Source organism: Mandrillus leucophaeus, unplaced genomic scaffold (genome assembly GCF_000951045.1).
Source record: "Mandrillus leucophaeus isolate KB7577 unplaced genomic scaffold, Mleu.le_1.0 Scaffold1504, whole genome shotgun sequence".
Taxonomy (NCBI): Eukaryota; Metazoa; Chordata; class Mammalia; order Primates; family Cercopithecidae; genus Mandrillus; species Mandrillus leucophaeus.
In genome coordinates this window covers 660917-678063 of record NW_012101482.1, presented here as the reverse complement: position 1 = coordinate 678063, position 17147 = coordinate 660917, and the positions used below count along the sequence as shown (strand labels likewise).

The following is a 17147-nucleotide window of genomic DNA, read 5'->3' as shown; positions in this document are numbered from 1 at the left end:
TCAGCATCACTGACTGATGAAGGAGAATTCATGGATAAAACATCAGAGAAAACTGGAAAATCTACCCAAGAACTGAATGTTAATGATTAATTGGCATCCATAAAAAAGCAAGGCAGAAATCAGCCTTGAGCAAGAGATGAAAGCTATGACCTAGGAGGAAACCCTTTTGTGCTTGTGGTACATGCCTAAACCATTGCACGTTATGTGATATAGTGGAAAGAACTTTGCCCATAGAGTCAGACAGACCAGGGTTCAAATCACAGCTGTGATATTTTTGAGAAGAATCACTTTGGGCATCCCTTAAACTCAGTCTCACTTATCAAAGGAGGTTATTAACTCCTACTCTATATGGTGGTTTTCTATTGTTATAAACAATATAACATATAGAAAGCACCCAGTAAAGTGTTGATCATATAGTTAAATGTTCAGAAACAGACAGAAATTATTATTAAGTATTTAGGGGTCCAAACTGATAATTTACCCAAACAGAATGAAAATATGTATTATGAACTGCATTGCTCTGTAACATATTTTAAGCTACTTGATTTTTCTTACTTACTAAATTATAGTTTTTAAAGTTTGTTAGGACTATTACATACAGTATTTCAATTGATCATCCCAACAATCTCATGAAGAGTGTTTCTGCTCATCACACAAATAAGGAAATTGAGTTTCAGACTATTTGATAAATTTTTCTCTACAATCACAGGACTAATAAGCAATGAGTCTTTAAATTAGATTCCAAGTCTCCCAATTCCTAATGCCACATGTCATTATTATACTGAATGTCTATTTTAGCCAAAGACTTAGTTGATAGCTCAGTTTGTTTTCCCATGCCATTAGTATGGAGGTTTCTTTCCTAGTTAGGTCCAGTCTATATCCTTAATTCGTTTAGATGTGTGTGCTTGATACTGGCCCAAGGATGATTATAAAGCTACATCAGAGGAAAATTAAGGCTATCCAAATTTTTGCTTTAATATTCTCAAATATTTTTTTCTTCACTCACAAAGACATTTCTAGAGTTTTCTTTTTCTTTTTTTTCTCATCATGAGGTATAAAGTAACCAAAAATCCTTTTCTCCAGTAGTGTCTGCCAAGACACTTCTAGCCAGACTCAGTCAAAGACCAACAGAAGTTCGAACAGATGCCACTGGAGATGGCCAATATGGATATTTATGTGGCTCTTTGGTTCTGTAAACCTGACTTTAAGGCCTTACTTGAGACTTTTTACACATTTGGGTTTAGCTAAATATTTAGAAAATGATAGTTCCAAAGGAGCAGGCTATGGTTTTATTTTATTTACTTTAGCAAATTATAATATTGAGCTCCAGAACATGGCATCATGCAAACAAAAAAAATGTAATTTAGTACTAGTAAATATGCTTACACACACACACACACACACACACACACACGGGGTTATTTCATATTGCATGTTTGGTGAGCATGACAAAAGCCAAGTTATCTATGAAGTGAGCTGAGATAGAATATGAGAATGCATCTCTCTCTCTCTCTCTCTCACACACACACACACACACACACACAGATGCAGAAGAGATTTGTTGCAAAATTGTTTTAGTTGTAAAAACCCTAAAACAACTGCAATGAGCATTAATAGAATAATGATTAAATAATTAACAGTATATTCATATCATACTATACTATGTAGCTATTAAGTAAAATGAGTTGTATGTCTACTCATTTAATTGGAGAATTTCTGTGCTGTGTCATTAAGAAAAGAAAGATTACAGAAGTAAATGTATACTATCTTTTCAATACATGACAAAAGCCGTGTATGTGTGTATATATATATATATAGATATATATACACATACACACAATGTTATAAGCATGAGCAAAAATACATAAAATTGCCTACCACTAGGTAACTTGGTTAGAGAAAGAAAGTAGGTTAGAGAAGGTGAGGTGATAAGCAATAAACAGACAAAAATAAATAAATGACTAAACAAATGGCTGTGAAAAAAGGAGCAATGCATGTGATTAAAAAGTCATATATAGAATGATTTTTTTTAAGTAGAAGGAGAAAGAAAACCACCAGAATGTTGATGGTGATTGTCTGTGAATAGTAAATTTTTAAAATACAAGATGGTATACAGAAGACAGAGAAGGAGGCAAAAGAGTTAACGTGGTAAAGTTGATATTAGGGCATTATAATTACGCTATTCATTCTATTTTAAGACTTCCTCAGGGACTCCCCATGGACTATTACCATTAGTCTTTTTAGAATAATAATTTGATGGATAATTTGATAAAAATCAGTCTTTCTGTTAGAACATCTGATATTAAGGTTTCCAAATGGGCCCAATAGAGTCTTTACTGGAAAGGTAACTGAAAGCTCTAAGGGATATCAGAACTATTTGATTTTTGGAAGGAATATTACTGAATCCTTTTCCACTCTATTTTAAGTCAGGAATCCCTAAAACCTCTTTCTCCTCCAACAAAAGAGTACAGACCTAGAATCTTCCTATAGACTTCTCCCTTTTAAGCTCTGTACTTATTAGAAAATCACAAATCATAAGAAAAGACTGCCTTCCAAGGTTAGAAAATGACAAATGAATTTCTTCATTTCTTCAAAGTAATATGAGTTTTGATAGAATCTTGATTTAATTCAGATTCATATATCCTTTCTCAATTTAGCTTGCTTCATAACTAGCCTCGCTTTCTTGGGTTACCAGGCATACCACATACTGGCTACCATTTTGGTCATGTAGTCATAGTCCACCTAAGCATAGTCAGCCCAAACCACCTTATTCTGAATATTCTGTTAGATCTTCCATGCATCTGATTTTATTTCTGCTCTTATTTATATATTGAGAAAAATGGAAACACTAATATCCTATGAATCTCTGGAACTAAGGAACTTATAGAAAATCTATTGTGTCATATGCCATTATGTGGTTTTTAAAATGCAAGTGGTTTATGAATCATTATCTTGATGAGTTAATTATCAATTTAGTATTTTTTGTTTTGATTATTGACTAACTTGTAAACAAGCCTCAAAATTTCACTAAATAGAGATGAATTTTTAAAACTTAAGTACAAGTAGCCTTGTACTATCAAACTGATGACAGTAATTGCTGGAACCATCAATAAAATACCACTTTGACATATCTCAAAATATATTTCTTAATATTTTGTATAAAGTCACTATTAATTCATTTCTAAGGAGTAAATTTTTAAACTTAATTTTATTTTTGCCATATGCTTTTGTCATCTCCTGGAAATCTATCAATTCTCTATGTTTTCAGGAATTATAGACTCATTCATTTTTGAGTTGTTAGAGAATAGAAATTCTGGATTATTAATTATTTTAGTTATGTGAAAGTACCCATTTATGTTTTATAAGGATGAACAATTTTTCAGGAAATTGGAATGTAATCAGATGATGGCACTAACACACTTATTTCTGATCTTGAGTGCCCCAAATACATGACACCACTTAATTCACATTCAACTGATGCATTTGATCATTTGCTATCCACTGTACACTATGCCAGGACCCTGAAAGATAAACTTTGCCTTTCGGGAACTCAGAATCTAGTGGGACTGAGAAATAATTTTAAAACAATAGGATAAGTGGTACAATCAAAGTAAAAGTGAGTTGTGGGAGCTCAAAGGAGCGAATGACTAATCCTAGAATCCAGTTTCCCAGGGCTCTATCCTCTTCTCACCCTATGCTGTCTCCATGGTGAGCTAATCCATTCCCACGACTTCATCTATCACTCATGAGTCACATAGTTGTGTTTTTCCTTGAGTCCTGTCTTCCTATATTCTGACCCATAACTACTTATTTGGCACCTCTATGGGCATGTGCCACTGACACCCACAACACAAACCCATCTGAAATGAATAGTCATCTTCAGCCCCCAATCTTCAACTCTTCTTATTGTAGTCTACCTACCTACTCAGGTCAGAAACCTGGTGGCCATCCTTGGTGCCTCTTTCTCCCTAACCTCCCATATTAAAAGGCCACCAAGTGCTGCCTCAAATAACTCACAGTTTTCCTCGCTTTCCCCTTTCTTTTAGTGGTATATTAAGTCAACTCTGATTTATCTATTCTCTAGGCTAATGCAAGTGCTTATTAAACTGATATACTCCTACTCAATCAACTTGTATCCTTTATTAGGCAGATGCTGGTAACGAAAAGTGGAACCACTCTGAGTTCTCTGAGTATTTGAAGTGATGGGAACTTCATGCAGGAAGCTGGTTACACGGGTGGTGGAAGAACTGAGAAGCCTGCAGAGGACAGTGGAAAAGCTTGGAAATAAGCAGTGCTAAGTCTCTCCTACTAGCCTATGAGTTCCTTGAGGCAGAGAATGTATAAGTCAGCCTTTATATCTCAGTATCTGGCATAATACAATCGTTTAAATATAGTAAACAACCATTAAAAGTTGATACAATGAGTTAGTCATTCTAAAAAGCTAAAATATTTTGAATTGAAAGTTTCTAGAAAATTTTCCCTACTTCAGGCCCAACATTTCACTATATCTTACCATGGAAACAACAAAAACTATCTGAGCTTCTGATTACTTAGTTTCTCGAATGAAAGCCATTTAGGCTGTCATTGTGTGGAATATAAATTTTATATCTATTTAAAGAAACTGGGTTCATCATCAAAAATAGGTTTTTACATTGATCTTTATAGTTTTAAGAGTAGATATTAGATTAAGAACGCTAAAACCCTATGCTATATGAGTACAGGCTCAGAGTTTCTTATAGTGAGTCTCATGCCACGCAGTTCATTTTATTGTAATTCACACTCCAGTTGGCATGTCAGTGTCATATGTGCCCTATGTATTAAAATGTGTTCCATGTGATTTTCTTAGATGATTATCATTTGGTGTAGCATCACAACTACATGATTCTGTTCAGTCATTGGATTGATTAATTTCAAAATTGTTCAGAACACAACACTAACAAAAAGTCTGACTACACAGATGGGTAGACCAAATGGGACTATTTAGGATGCGACAAAGGTAAAAGAAGATTATGTTCTCTGAGGCACACACTAGGCTACAGCTGGGAAAAATCAATAGTAAATAAGAATATGCACTTTAGCAACAATGTTAATGAAGAATGCATGTATTTTAAAGGTATTATAACAAAACAAGACTAAGGAATAAGCACAACAAACACATATTAATAGTTAACATAACACTAGATGATGTAAAGATAAAAGATTAGAAATTAACAGCAAACTTGAAGGATACAATGATGAATTTCTGCTTTAGAATGTACTTAATGGTGACAGTGAAAACCAAAACATTCATTTAGACAGAAGGTTCTATTAGAAACCGATGTTTAGTGGTTGATTACAATTACGGTTTAGATTGATTTATTTATCAGACCATTTTTCACTGATTGTCTTTGTCACATACAAATTATGTTTTTTTTTTTCTTATCCTAAGGGGCTTTTCTTGTTACCAGCATGTATACTAGTATATATAGGTGACTTATCTTGGTAATTTATTTTCATTGTGTTTAATAGGGAATTGTTTTGCTGGCAAGTAAATATGTGTTTCTTCTCTTCCTTGCTGTCTTGGTTAATAAACAAAACCGAAATCAAATATTTCTCCCTTTTTAAAAGTTGTTTAACATCTCTAGGTCTAAGATTTCTCAGCATACCTCCAATTTTTCAGTTCAGGGAGGTGGGCTAGATGATTGTATGAGGTTTCCTTGGCCTTTAATGTATGCAATTATTGGTAATGAGATTCTGATTTGTATGTTGATGAGCATCATTACTACAACTTTTTCTGGTTGGAAGAAATAAAGATGGGAGTAAATTAGCACAAGGAAAGTGGAATTTGGTGTAAGGATACCAAAGAGAGATCACAAGGAGCTAAAGCACTGAACATGTCAGACCTCGGGAGAACTAGAAACAGAAGTAGAAAGTCTTCATCAATCTGTTCATTCACTCTCTAACAATAAACTCTGCCCCTTATGGCTATCTTCTGCATTTTTCTCCACTTTCTTTCTTTCTCTACAGGCTGGCTTCCTCTTTTGATTCACAGTCTCTCCTCTCTTATAACTTCATAATAGCAGTGCAGCCCTAATTCTTAGTCATAACCTTTGCACTTGTTCCCACAGCTCCTGCCTCAGATCCTTTGTCGAACAAGCAAATTCCTGAGAAAGGACTCTGATTGGTCCATCTCAACTTTTTTGAGCCAGGCTTATGTTTATTGACTGCCTGTGAAGCAACTGTTCTTGAATCAGGTATCTACTCCTATTCCAAAAATGGGAGGAGAGCAGCCTCATGTGATACAGAATGTGACTCTGTTCAAGCAGCAGGGATTACAGGCAGGCAATCTCCATCACAGAAGAACTGTGGAAGTCATAGGCAGTGATGCACAGTTCTACTCTAATAAGTCTTTCCGGGGAAGCAGCCCAAGTTTTACAAAGGGCAGATCTCAGAGCTCAGCTAAACTGACATGAATATTTTATGGGGAACAGAGGCTTGTACTTGGGACTCATTTTAATATATATTAAAATCAATGTAAGATAAAACATAAATGTGAACAAGAGCTTTGGTTCTTTCCCCAAAAGATATACACACATATTACAAAAATACATGTAATGCCTTTCTTGAGAATAGTTAGAAAAGAAGAAATTGCTTGAACGATCCTTTTGAGTGGATGCTCCATCACTAGATGCTAAAGCAATATCCTGTCTCTTTCCTAACATAATCTGAGATGTGCAGATTGTGGGGTCAGAGAACAAGGAACCCTCCCTTTTGCAGCTCGCTGTGATGTCTTCTTACATCTCATTCTAGTAAAACACATACTTTAACGTATTTTAACATATTTGCCTGCACTGCATAGCTGTTTTTCCTATTCCAAATGCTAGATAATTAATGGATTTTAATAAAATGATTTCTTACGGTATAAACCATCTTATGTCAGCATTCCCTAGCATAAACTTTTGAAGGATACATTAAAATCTCCAGATTAGCATGTTCATATACATATTTTTCATGATAAACAATGGTAAAACATTTTGAAATCTTTTACTCATATTTAAAAAAGATATTTTCATATAAGGCAGGGTTTCTCAACCTTGCCACTATTGACATTTTGAAGCAGACAATTCTCTGTTGTGGGGTCCTGTGCTGTGCACTGTAGAAAGTGAAGGAGCATCCCTGGCCTCTACCCACAGATGCTAGGAGCACACCACTAATCTCACTGGTGACAACCAAAACTGTCTTCAGACACTGCTAAATGTACCTAATATGGGGGGAAGAATCAGCCTGTCCTTAAAACTATAAATCTAGGAAGAATGTTACCTTTTTTCTCCAAAAGAATGACTTTTATTTAACATAATTTTCTTATACCGTACCTTTAATCATCTCTAGATTAAAAAAAAAAAAAAAAAAACCATATATATGTTGTTTTGGCGGCAGGTGCAGTGGCTTACACTTGTAATCTCAGCACTTTGGGAGACCGAGGCGGGCGGACCACCTGAGGTCGGAGTTCAAAACCAGACTGGCCAACATGGAGAACCCTCATCTCCTAAAAGTACAAAAATTAGCCAGACGTGGTGGCAAATGCCTGTAATCTCAGCTATTCAGGGGGCTGAGGCAGGAGAATCTCTTCAACTTGGGAGATAAAGGTTGCAGTGAGCCGAGATCATGCCACTGCATTCCAGTCTGAGTGACAGAGCAAGACTCCATCTAAAAAAATAAAAATAAATAAAGATAATTTTTTAAAAATGTTTTGAAGTTTATTGAGTGCTACTGGTTTGGTATTGTCCATCTTGCCTTTCCTCAATGAATCGAATTCTGTCATGCCTGAATTAGCCCAATTAATTTTATTAGCAAGCTCATATCTATTTATCACATTAACTTACCTCAGTGTCAAAGAATTCCCTATGGCCCACAGTTTCTTAATACGTCACACTTTCTCTCAAGAAATAGCTTGCACACTTGAGAAAGATGGTGGAACACTTGTGAACACACCTAGAAGGAAAATAATTTTAATGCTGTTGGCCAAAGAGCATTAATTTCTTTCTGAAAAAAATGTTCCATCTTCTATGGAGTGCTTGCACTTTGGACTAATGAAGAATTAACAAAAAACTGGTTGTGTGTGTAAGAGAACAAAAATACAATTTAGAGGATTTCTTTTCTACCTAAAAATAGAATCCACCGAAATGAAGTCATAGGCTTTATTATAGTCAAATGTCATTGTTAACTTTTATATTAAGGGGTGGATAAAAAAATTGTTTAAAATATAATAAGTAGTTTCTCTGACTTGTAAATGATAAATACTTTCATGGAAAATTTGCCCATCTCACAAGGTTTCTGTGAGAACAAATGTTATAATAGATATGAAAGGGTTATGAGAACCATGAGCACAGAGCACGCCACAGGAGAAGGGAATTATTGTCATGCATGTGGTTTTACATAGATTGTAGAAAAAGGAAAAATTGGTGTCTTTTGGTACTTCCATAATGTTCATTATTATCACCACAATTATCATTATCTTCAAAAAGGTTTTATTAAGGTTATCAATATCATATGTCTGTATTTTTATTTATCATAGAATCAGGTCCTAGATTAGACTGCTAACCCTAGAAATGCATTAAAAGACCAGGAGTGAAGGGTACTTGCTCCCCCTTACCTACTTGCAGATGTAATATGCTAGCATATGTTCATTTTCACTGGATAACTTCTATTGCAAATCAGGTACATTATTGCTTGAATTTATAACCATGATATAATTTTTACCCAATATTTATTGAAAACAGAATGAGTTGTATAACAAAGATTTCACCACATGGCATGTAGCTCTTTCTCTACAGGAAATAAAAATAGTTTCCAAAGAGGAAAGGGGAAACGTCTACACGCACACACACACACACACAAACACACACACACAGAGGTCTAAATAGGGATTACCCATGTTTTCTCCTTTCTGTTCTCCACTTATCACACCAGTAAGTAAATGATAATAAATGCTATGTATTAATATAGCATTTATCATTCAGTATTATTTTGCCATTTTTAAAGTTGAAAAATTAAAATTGTATATATTTATTGTGTACAACATGATGTTTTCAAATATGTGTACATTGTAGAATGGGTAAATAAAGCTACTTAACCAATGCATTACTTCATATACTTCTCTTTTGCGGTAAAATTTATTCCTACCAATTTTCAAGATAGTCCCTTATACTTTATGATCATATGTTTTCCCCATCGCATATTAAAACGTTACTGAAAATAATTGTGGAGCAAGGATTTTGCTGCAGGTTACATTGTGAGGAATCCTGTGTGGCACTCGTAAGAATCTGGATGCTAATGAGGAATTGGTATAAGCTGACACATGTATTCCATTGTTGATCATGCTGACTGCCGTGGCAAAATTTACACTATGACTGTGGCTGATATTTAATTTTCCTACACTGGCTGAATTATAAACAAGAATCCACCACCAAGACTTATAATTCATCACAATTGTTTATTTTCATGGCCAACAGAGTCCATCTGCCTACAAATTCTTTATAAACATCTCTTTAAAAATAGAAATGCTCATGAAAGTGAGCATATACACTCTAAGTATTTGGAAGTGTAACACTAATTTGTACATAGCAATTAAAAATTTTGAAGATAATTTATTTGTTTAGCACGTTATGGTTTCTAAAGTACCTTAACTTTAATTTTCTCAATTGAGTCTCACAAAAAGCCAGTAAAATGCTATTTTTTCATTTTAGAAATAAGGCAAGTCAGGTGTGGTGGCTCACACTTGTAAGCCCAGCACTTTGGGAGGCTGAGGCCAGGGGAGGAGTTGAGGCCAGGAATTTGAGACCAGCCTGAGGAACACAGAAAGACCCGGTCTCAAAAAATAAAAAGAAAAAAAGAAAAAAAAATAGCCAGGTGTGATGGTGCATGCCTGTAGTCCCAAGTACTTGAAAGGCTGAAAGACAGGATTATTTAAGCCCAGGAATCTGAGGCTGCTGTGAGCTAGGATGGGGCCACTGCACTCCAGCCAGGATGGCCAAGTGAGACTGTCTTTAAAGGACAAGAAAAAAAAAAAGAGGCATCTTAGGTACAAGAGATTATGTCAGTCACTCATAATTAGGCTTACATATGGTAGAGTTTAAAATCAAGCAGTTTTGTAATCTAAACCCATAATCTGCCCAATTCATTTTCCTCCAAAAAATCACAATATTAAGAACTTGTAGATGATGCAAATAAGAATGACAGTAACTGAGAAGAGGACTGTAGGTAGCCTGAGGGTTATTTTTTTTTAATATGAAGGTAAGGTGGAAGGAGGTTTTATATCTTTAAAATGGATACTGTGGGACTAATAGTCAAATGTGAATATCCTTTTGCCATTGAACAAGAAAGAATGTCTTTAAATTATTGGAAGGTGGCTTCTGAATAAATAGTATAAATGTTCTTCAATATGGTTAAAAGACCCTGGAATTCATTGTGCAGAAAGAATATTGTTTTATATTTTAAGATTTTTCAGAAATGCATAAATATCCATTTGGAAGTCTAGATGAAGTGCAGTTTGCCCAGATGTTAGACATGATTCGAATAATTCTTTTTCCCCAGTGGTATATATAACAGTGGTAGTACATGAACACTGTGCAGGAGGTACACAGTGTGTTCTTAGCAGTCACTAAAGCATTCACAAAGTCACTATTGCCATATCAATGTCTTAGAAAAAGTGCACTTTCTGTTTTTATCGAGATTCATGTCAAAGACTTTAGGATTTTACTGCTGCCAATTTATTTTCCTTTAATGGACAATCATACTTTGCATTAATAGAGTTGTTAAAAACAGACAATAACTAATGTGCTAAGATCATTGTCTGCAAGACCATCCCTTCCAGCAGCTTGAGCCATTTATAGTGATCCCAATATTCCTATCTCTAACTGCCAGGGGAAACCTAAGTAGAAAGAAAAAGTTCAGGGGGATGCCCTTTGTAATATCTTGTGAAGGTGAAGAAGCAAGCTTCAAGATCAATTCCAGCTCTGAATTCACACCACTTCCTGAAATGAAACACAAATGTGGTAAGCGAGAAATGTTGAATAGTGCCACCACTGAGGTTAGTCTTCAGACCAAATAAACATCTCCATTTTTATGTGCCTCATAACTACTTTTCAGGACCCAACCATAGATAAGTTGTAATTCAAAGAAAAATTCAGATAAGGGCAAATTGATAACCTTTATGTGTTAAACAGAGTAGTGTTCATTCAAAAGAATTTGTGGTTTGAAAAACACCCTTTCCTTTTAAATGCATTCAGTTTTTTAGTTATTTTTTATCAGACATTCCTCTCCAAAACAGAACTATAATATAATATCCAGAGGTCAATGTTTGTGAACATAGATTCCTCTGTACAATTTCTCTTTATGACCTTACCCATGACATCATTACCTTAACTTCAAACTTTAAAATTCAGTTACATCTATTTGCTCTATATTGGTGGAAATGCTTATATATACTTTCAAGTATAGTTCTAGTACTTTCATTATTTATTTAACTAATTATATATATTTTTAGAGAAAAGGTCTTGCTCTGTCACCCAGGCTGGAGTACAGTGACACAATCCTGGCTCACTGCAACCTCAGTCTCCTGGGCACAAGAGATCCTGCTACATCAGCCTCCCAAGTAGCTGGTACTACAGGCATGCACCACCACACCCAATTAACTTTTTAAAAATTATTTTTTGTAGAGATGAGGTCTCATAACATTCCACAGGCTGGTCTTGAACTCCTGGGCTCAAGGGATTCTCCTGCCTTGGCCTCCCAAAGTGCTGGAATTACAGACATGATCCACAGTGCAAGGCCCCTAGTACTTTTAACCTGTTAGTTACTTTATACCTCTAAGTGCAAATTTTAATATATTCAAATGTAATCTCTTACAGGACATCCTACATGTTATTAAACCTTAGATGATAATGATAGTAAAATTCTTCTTTTGGCTTTCTTTATTTCACAGGATTATACACTCACCATGTATTTCCAGCAGTCTTGGAAAGACAAAAGGCTTTCTTATTCTGGAATCCCACTAAACCTCACCCTAGACAATAGGGTAGCTGACCAACTCTGGGTACCAGACACCTACTTTCTGAATGACAAGAAATCATTTGTGCATGGGGTCACAGTGAAAAATCGAATGATTCGACTGCATCCTGATGGAACAGTTCTCTATGGACTCCGGTAAATCACTTTATATTGCATGTTTTAAAGTTGTTGTTGCTTTGTTTCATTTTCAAGTTTTGGAAGTGGGCAAAGGGAAGAGAAGCAAGAATATATAGATGAATATATAAATGGGGTGTCATATACTTATGAAGGTCTATTACTAACCCTCATGTAGTTAAGGGCTTATTACAAATTATAGGCAATACATCAAAATTACCTACCAGTTTTACAACAGAAATATCTGAACTGTAAACTGTTATTATAGGATATGTAAAGTGGTGGCTGTTTATTCTTTGTTGTCACCTTTAGTGATTCTTTTGAGAAACAGATGAAACCTGTATGTTCACAATATCTCAAATTTTCCTGTTATTTCAGAGTGTTCATAAGCCCCTTGAAATCCTTCCATGTACCATGAATACTAAGCTGAAACTCCAGTTACGGGTCAAAATATAACAATTAATGTCTTTAAATTCACTAATGCCCCAAAACAATATACAAGTGAAAACAATATGTATCTGTGATGAAATTTCTAGTGGTTGGTTATTTAGTTGATAGTTTGGGTCTTCATTTGCACAGTAAAATAATATCAATTGTTCTTGGCAAAATGATCTTTGAAATTTGATAGCTTTGGTCTTCATTTGCACAGTAAAATAACGTAGTTGTTCTTGGTAAAACAATCTTTGAAATTTTTCCACTCTTTCTGTACCCCAAGGACTTTCAACTTCAGTTAAAAATCGCTGAGTTAAAAGTCTTTGGGAGAAATGGTAAAATAAATTAACAGTTCCCTTGAGTCTATTGATAGCTACAACAAAAAGACTACTAATCCAAGATTAGTGGTTAATTATTAGTTATGGTTCATATACTATAAATCAATTGTAATTTTTCTGTTACCAGTGTAACTTCCATTTACCCTTCTAAATTATCCTGGGAGAGTAAATCCATGACTCAATTTAATAGGCTAATCAACCATGACATGTGTAAGTATATGGATTAGTAAAGAATATATAAAAAGTTGATTGATTGAAAAAAAAGAGCAACTAGATTTTTTTTTGGCAAGAAAGAATGTGGCTTACATTGTCAGATTACAGAATCTCACTTCATGAATTTCCCAAATTACTACCAGCATCTACCAATGGGAATAATCCAAAGGAAGGAAAATATTTGAGAATCATGAAGTTGAATACATTTCATTTTACAACTGGGAAAACTGAGACAGAAAAGGGAGAAGTACCTTATATAAGGGAATAATAAGGTAATGCCAGAACTGGGACTAAAATCCATGTATCCTGATTCCCATGCCTGTGCTTTTCCACTCCATTGCCATTCAAGTGCACATAAAAGTCAACTCCTATTTCCAAGTTGTACACCACTTTAATCCCTTCGGAGCAAACCCAGTTCTTTGTAGCTTGTTGTCTAGCAAACAGACAATGACCTTTCCAAAGAAAAACACAAACCATTCATCTATTATCTGTGCCCTGCTCTTTTTATGGCACCAATTTTCTCTGTAAGAGCCTCACACTAGTTCTCATAACTTCCCTTTCTCTTCCTCTGTCTTTCCCACTTCCTCTTCCCTCACAGATTTAGTTTTCCTTTCCCTAGAAGTTATCAATATCCTGGAAAGGTCATAAGGTATAGCAGAGAAAGTATGACATCTAAAGTCAGGGGACTGAGATTGGGCATAAACTCCACAATTTTCTGACTTCTTGACCTTGAATAAATTATGTAAACTTGTTAAGACTTAGTTTTTCAGTTGTATAGTAACGGGCTAATACTCCCTTACTCATTACTGGGACAATCTTATGAACTAATCAATATGACAATACATAATAAGTCCTAAATTGTATGTCTCTAAAGTAGTTGTGCCTTATATAGCCTTATTAGGCACTGGACAAACTGCATACCGAGGGTGGTTTTCTAACTCCCAGGGGTATCAGTGATTAAAATAGCGATAAAGTTGTTCAGTTAAAAATATACTCCTTGAGTGCCTATTATGTGCCACACACTCACTATTTTGGCCCTAAGAATAACTTTCCAGAAGCTGAGTAGAAATTTTTCAGTGGGGCCGGGCGCGGTGGCTCAAGCCTGTAATCCCAGCACTTTGGGAGGCCGAGGAGGGCGGATCACGAGGTCAGGAGATCGAGACCATCCTGGCTAACACGGTGAAACCCCGTCTCTACTAAAAAAAAATACAAAAAAACTAGCCGGGCGAGGTGGCGGGCGCCTGTAGTCCCAGCTACTCAGGAGGCTGAGACAGGAGAATGGCGGGAACCCGGGAGGCGGAGCTTGCAGTGAGCCGAGATCCTGCCACTGCACTCCAGCCCGGGCGGCAGAGCGAGACTCAGTCTCAAAAAAAAAAAAAAAAAAAAAAGAAATTTTTCAGTGGACATAGAGCTGAAAACAATAGAGACTGCGGACTCCAAGACTGGGGAGAAGGGGAGTGTGGCAAGTGTTGAAAAACCACCTATTGAGTGCTATATTCATGATTTGGGTGATGGATTTAATAGAAGCCCAAACCCCAGCATCATGCAATATAGTCATGTTACAAATCTGCACATGTACCTCCTGAATCTAAAATTTAAAAGGAAAAAGAAAAAAAGAAATTTGTCAGTGGAATGCACTTGGGACTTTGAGTCAAGAGACTTGTGGCCTAACCAGCTGGTACCCTTCAGTAAGCCATTTCACCTCCCTGGGCTTCAGATCCACCAACCTTAAAAAAAGTGATTGGATGAAACTACTCCTAAATTTCATACTGTATTAGTCTGTTTTCATATTGCTATAAAGATGCTACCCAAGACTAGGCAATTTACAAACAAGAGAGGTTCAACTGACTCCCACTTCTGCCTGGCTGGGGAGGTATCAGGAAACTTACAATCATTGCAGAAGAGGAAGCAGACACGTCTTGCATGGTGGCGGGTGAGAGAGAGAATACCAAAGGGGAGGAACCCCATCCTTACCGAAAAAACAATTCTCATGAGAATTCACTCACTATCACAAGAACATCATGGGGAAATCACCCCCATCATCCTGTCACCTCCCACTGGGCCATCCCTTGACACCTGGGGACTACAATTTGGATTACAATTCAAGATGAGATTTGGGTGGGGGACACAAAGCCAAACTATATCACCTACTAAACCTAAATTCCATTGCTTTGTGATCCTATATATTAGGGCATATTCATTTTAATTCCCCTGATGTAACATTTCCTAATCTAAGAAATGACAGTCTGCATTTTTCTAGGTAAGAGCTTTTTAAAGAATATCTGTTATTGGTCACCTCCTAAGCACACATACTAGAATATCCTTATCATATAACATATTGGAATATTTATAGCTGTATTTATTTTAGGCATGAGTAATTAAGAGAATCAAACTTCTTACCTTAATCCTTTCCATCAGTCCAGCTCATAGTCATCATGAATGGGTCCATATATTAATGAGTAGGTTTTAGCAATCATGGGATCAATGAGATTTTCTGAATGCACTGGAAAGCCTTTGGCTAGGTATTCCATAATCGTAACAGAAAACAGATTTTAAAGAAAATCAATTTTTTGCTATATTCAAACTCTCAATATGAGATACTATAACTTATATGAAGCCAGAAGAATAGAGTCAGTTGTCTATTTTTGTGAACTATGTCTAATCAGATTTTTCACCAAAGGAATGGCACATAGTCCTGTAAACACCCTGAAATAATAGAATGGTGTCTGGTGAGGGATTGGCACTTCTAGAGGAACCAGGCTACTATGCAACAGATATTCGGCCCTTGGGAGAGACTTCATTCCTTGTGCCTCTTGCCCTTGGGTCACCCTCCTGTGACAAAATGCATTACACAAAAGAGTAACCCAGTAACCTCTATTACTTCCTCTTCCATTTAGGTGGGGAATCTAAATAAAAAATGTCCATGATGTGCTGTAAGTTGTGTTAGGAGACCAGAACTTTAGTCCATGTGCCATGAGCCATTTAACTTGGTCATCTCAGAACACATGATGTCATTTCCTTTCTTACTCAAAAGCAGAGACGATACAGTATCAGCTCCCTCTATGTCACTTAAAATTCTTCTGTTTTTCCTCCCTTTCTTCCACTTAACTTTAAGGAGGATTTTTCTCTTTTCTCTGAGCCTAATCTCTTCATGTCTGCATGTAATCTTTTTGGTGCACACTCTTTACAGACTTTGCTCCCCCATTTTACCTACCTCTTCAGCCCCTCCTCTCTGTTGACTCCCTCTCTTCAGTTTCTGCTTTGAGCACCAGTTTTCTCACAGCTTTGGTTTCCTCTACTGCCTCACTATACGTTACTCCTCTATCTCCAACAACATGGTTCCCATCCATAGTACTTTCCCAAAACAGCTCTGCCAAAAATTACCAAAACCATCACTGGTTCTCAATATTAAAGAATCTTAAAGAATCTTGACTTGTCCGAATGCTGTAAGAGTAATGACTGACTCTGACTTCAGGACTTCCAAGACCCAGCACAATTTTTAAATTATTCTTGCTCTTCTGTTTTTTGTTATTTCATTATTGACTCCTCTTTTGCCACTAATTGAAAACTCTAAGGATTCTTCAAGATTTTATCAGTTTATTGAGTTTAACAGCTTTAAATATCTAAATTCCCAAACGATCAAGTTTCAAAAATTTTCAATTGCTCACTGAGCATCTGTATTTGGATTGCCTGCCAGCTCCTCCTCACATGACCCCTAGTTCATATCATTTGATTCTCAAAACTGGGCCATCCTCCTTTCCCAAGTGTTAATGAAATTACCATCATCCCATTCAATAGACATAAACTTGAAGGTAACTGTAATTCCACATCTCTTTTGTCACTGAGATTTAATCTGTTGCTTCTATTCCACTCTATCTCAATCTCCTTCTCTATTTCCAAATCACTTCTACCACCTAAATTAACATCCTCACTATCTGTCACTTCCTGGCCCATTTCCTATCTCAATTTTTCTCATTACTGCCATCTTACTTCTCCTACAAA

At 36.0% G+C, this 17147-nt stretch overlaps 1 protein-coding gene across 1 annotated transcript in view; it reads left to right on the top strand.

The window, feature by feature from the left end:
- Positions 1 to 11959: 11959 nt before the first annotated feature.
- The window catches only part of GABRB1 (gamma-aminobutyric acid (GABA) A receptor, beta 1), a 262575-nt gene continuing 257387 nt past the window's right edge, over positions 11960 to 17147 (top strand). The window contains exon 1 of the mRNA XM_011975036.1: positions 11960 to 12183. Coding sequence (XP_011830426.1) covers positions 11978 to 12183 — 206 coding nt within the window. The 5' untranslated portion in view covers positions 11960 to 11977. The remainder of the gene's footprint in view (positions 12184 to 17147) is intronic.